At 49.0% G+C, this 4110-nt stretch overlaps 2 protein-coding genes across 2 annotated transcripts; both read left to right on the top strand.

The window, feature by feature from the left end:
• Positions 1-1376: 1376 nt before the first annotated feature.
• Positions 1377-3578, top strand: Pmar_PMAR001461 (ras suppressor protein 1, rsu1, putative; the record flags this gene model as incomplete). The annotated part of the gene is made up of 12 exons (XM_002776312.1): positions 1377-1495; positions 1549-1686; positions 1731-1788; positions 1828-1957; positions 2068-2180; positions 2492-2782; positions 2836-2913; positions 2971-3049; positions 3158-3203; positions 3252-3315; positions 3364-3436; positions 3472-3578. 12 exons carry the CDS (start codon positions 1377-1379, stop codon positions 3576-3578), a joined length of 1296 nt encoding a protein of 431 aa, XP_002776358.1.
• Positions 3579-3667: 89 nt separating this feature from the next.
• Pmar_PMAR001460 (hypothetical protein) lies at positions 3668-3917 on the top strand (the record flags this gene model as incomplete). Its single annotated transcript, XM_002776311.1, has 1 exon — positions 3668-3917. A coding segment is annotated over one exon (250 nt), but the record flags the coding sequence as incomplete, so codon positions are not given.
• Between the last annotated feature and the right edge of the window lie 193 nt (positions 3918-4110).

Raw genomic sequence — 4110 nt, 5'->3', positions numbered from 1 at the left:
ATATATAATGTGTTTACACTGGTCAACTAGATGGATGCCAAGTATGTCCAGTATCCTCCCTGGCACCACGCTCGAAGCGTTAAGATCACAACGTGTGTGGATTTGATCGGAAGTTGCTCGTGGATCTAGCGCACGCCATTATGATAGATTTTTTTGAACTAACAGGCATGCACCTCCTCCCCTGCGACACTCTGGAGGGCCGGTGAGCCCCGCTTGCTTTGTCGGAGGGCCTACGCTGGATTAAAGGGCGGCGCTACAGCGGAGGTAAGTTTAGGGATCTCGGGTGACAAGGAATTATAGGAAATTGTGATGGCTGGCGGATCGAGACCAGTGGGCAGCAGATAGGGAGGTGCCCTTAGGGTACCTCTACCTTATTATCAAATATAGTATGAAGGCTCTGACTTTGACTGCCAGGGCTGTGTAGGTACCGATACGAGATGGAGAAAAGTTGGTATTGATAATTGTTGTCCTTCAGCCCGATACCCATACTCACTACGTGCAGCCGCAGTACTACGAGAAGCCCTAGGCGGCAAGGATGTGACGCCCTTGAGGTGTTGTTGTACTTCTTTAGATAAGACGATCTATCAGGAGTACGAGGAGACTATCTACAATTTCGTGAAGGCTCTCAAGATCTACTCGTTTCCCCTTGCCCTAGATGACAGAGAACGAGATGGTGCAGAAAAAAATACGTAAGTCGAAACGAATTGCTCACGCTTGGTGCCCTGTATAGTAGTTATGGTATTTAGGGGCACCTCTGAAATTGATTTTTCCTCGTGAAATGTGGTATTAAAATTTTGTACTGAGTTATTGAAATTTTATTACTCAACAACTTTCGTATCATTCACTCTCGAATGAGCCCCGTTATCGAGGAAGGGATGGAGTATCTTCACCAAGGTGGTAAAATCTTCGTAGTGCGCATCATGTCATTGTATGTAATTGTCGCTTCATAAGCTGCAAGGTGATCCCTAATCCTGTCGTTACTCTCGAGATCGGTGTCCGATTGGGGGTGTACAACAAATAGTGGGTTGGGGTGGAGGACAGTAACAAGCTGGATTGGTACAAGCCTTTGAGGTTACGTACAGGTACTCGGAATCTCTCTCGTGTTGAGTAAATATGGAAATTCTCCGTGTATTGTGTCTAGAGCATGAGATCAACTGTGTATCGTATCCTATCGAGATGGCAACCCTCAGGGCTTCCTCGCATGAGGTGCTCTTGGATGAGGTTTCCATTGGAGGTTGGTGGACTCGAGTTGTAGTGGGAAATTGGGAGGGCCATGTGGTTTTTGCCTTTTTTGTAGGGATGGAGTATCTTTAGTTTTCTTCCCTGTGCGTGCAAGATATTTTGTCTGCACACTTATAGTTCCATTTCGAATCATCATGACCCTTCTCGAGTTCTACCCCGCCACCAATGTCCCTGTAGCGGAGCTCTCGAGCCGCCTACGTAGAGATGAGGACGGCGAGACTGAGGTCATCAGAGGGCGTCTGGAGCGATGTAGGTAATGTTGGCTCGTCTGCTGCTACTACTGGGTAGGTCTCTGTGTGGCCTCAGGCAGAACCATAAAGTGAAGGCGGCCCATCTCTGTGGGCTACGACTGAACGAGAGGACTTTCCCTAAAGGGGTCCTCAGCCTGGCGCATCTCAGAAGGCTGGATTTGAGTTACAACAACCTCCTGCGGTTGGATGAAGAGTAAGTTCACGGAGGAGTGGTATGATACATGCTTTGATGGTCAGACTGGTGCGGTTGGATGCCTTACGAGAATTGTGGCTGGATGGGAATCCCCTAGAGGAGGTAGGATGAGGCCGAGGTGTGGTATGGAGATATCCACAGCTACCCGTGTCACTACATCGATTGAAGCACCTTGAGCTCTTGTCACTGCAAGAGCTGCCGAGGTTGAAGAACCTCCCTCGGGAGTACGCGGAGCTCAGACCTACACTAGTGGACGTTGGAGGGCTGCAAGGTTGGAGGGGTTCGCTCCTCGAATGGATCCTTGTTGCTGTTTTGTGATTGGAAATCTTGAGCTCTGGGCGTTATGTATTTACTTCCTACAGTGATGAAGGGGCTTTTCAGATTGTCCGATGATGAACCGTAAGCTGATTGAGGCCCTTAGGGTTGGGGGTATGGATGGATTCTTCACAGTGTTGGAGATCAAGCATACTCGAAGACAACAACGATGCAAGCTTGTACGCGGGGAACCTTGGATCGCCGCTCGAATGTGGATATTCACCCTCTGTGTATGCTTACTTTCACCCTACTCAACGGTGTTCTATATGGCTGGATAGTAGTATTATTTCATTACGATCAACTAAGCCTAAGTCTGAGACCGAATTGGATTCGATCACTATAGACTATCGCGAGTGTATTGAAAGCGTCTCTCCTCCTTCATCATCATTTATGTCGTTGAGGCTTTCATAATAACTCCAGATTCGCTTTCCTGGAGGCCCTCATGATATGCTAGAAACACAATTCACTATCCTGGTATTGGTGCTTGTAGATGCGGATTCTCACTGAGTTCCTCTACCCCTTTGAAGATCGTTCTACTATTCTTGCCTGTGCTAAGAGGCTTACTCAGAGGGTCAAGGTCGACAGCGTTACACCAGAAGCAGCGAGAGTTGCCATGGCCCGTCTCATTAAGTGGGATTGGATTCGGCTCCAGGCTGGAAAGGCTGGGCTTTCGACCAGGCATGGGGAGCGTATACTTCCTGGTAAACTCGCTGATGTGGATGAGGATGTAGTGTTGGAGAAGCTCAAGGAGTTCGATGAGGAACTGCGGACGAGGGAAGAGGTGATGACGTCCAGGAGGAGCGTTGGTGCTACCGGGAGGATCTCACTTTTTAGGTTGCAACACTAGAACTTCGAATCAAAGCAGCGATGGTGGATCTACCAATGGAAGTGGTACATGGTCTCGCCCTCAAGGTGGGCTCTCGGCCTGTTGCGGGGTGTTCCTCGTAGTGAGTTTTGGATCCACTTCAGTTCAAGTCGACTGTGCCAGCTGCGAGAATAGGATGCATTTTAAGGAACTGGAAGGGGCTCTTCCCGACGTCTAAGATGAGTGCGGAAATGAATCGCATTTCTTTATAATTTTTTCGCAAGGAGTGGCCACAGTAAGGTACCTCGGAAATGCTTGATGAAGGTATGTTTGAGGTGGACGCCATATTAGGACGCTTCACTGAATTGCGTCAAAAAAGGGAGCTCAAGAAGATCAGGTCGGCCGAGCTAGCTGGCTTAGCGCTGTGCCATAGTGCTATTTACAGGGAGATATTCATGGATCGTTACCCGGCCTCGTCGAAAGAGGTTATCGATCCCGTGATCGATTATGTAATTTCTACTATCACTGGTGTGGTACCGCATTTGTGAGGCTGTCAGTTCATAACGACTATGAGCCCCGAGAAGAGGAAGCGTTTGTTGGTTGAGGATGCATTGAGAGGGGAGCTACCGAGTAGGGTTGATTGATAGGGTATGTCTGGTGATCAGGTTGGCGTATAGGCACTATTGAGGAGTGTCTGAGACTGTTGAGGGAGGGCTTGCCATTGATAACAGAAGCAGAGGCTCCATCTAGTGTCTCTCATGAAGTGTCGTAAGCCTGTGGTTGACCATTGTGTTTGGTGGGTAGGGTTCATGGTTTTATCGTCTGTAGCTTTACCACTGGTTTCCGTTATCATCCCTGAATATGTCAACAAACGTAGAAAGTGGAGCTCTCGACGGAGCCGCCAAGGAGGCAACTGCTGATGTTGTCCAAATTGACGTTGATGGTCCACCTCATCCTGTTGGTGGGGAAGAAGTGGGCGAGAACGAGCAGCACGATGTTGATGAAGATCTAGACTTGGGAGTAGATGGTGATGACGAGATCATGGAAATGCAACATAAGATCCAAGAGCTCGAGGATGAAGCTGAGCGATTGAGGCAAATGACGGAGCAAGGTAGACAAGTGTTGGGGTTCCAATGGCCCAGCATGGGTGTCAGGTGCAACAGGGAATGGTGATGCTACTGCCTCTGATCACGAGAGTGTGGAGATGACTCCGGAACAGCAAGCGGCTCAGAGCCAGGAGCAGGATAGGCGATCAGTAGGGCGGCGGCACATGTTGAGGAGGAACTTGATATGTTCCTTAGATT

This window comes from Perkinsus marinus (assembly GCF_000006405.1).
Source record: "Perkinsus marinus ATCC 50983 genomic scaffold scf_1104296953766, whole genome shotgun sequence".
NCBI lineage: Eukaryota > Perkinsozoa > Perkinsida > Perkinsidae > Perkinsus > Perkinsus marinus.
Note: the sequence above shows the minus strand (reverse complement) of the source record. Positions and strands in the feature narration are given on the sequence as shown.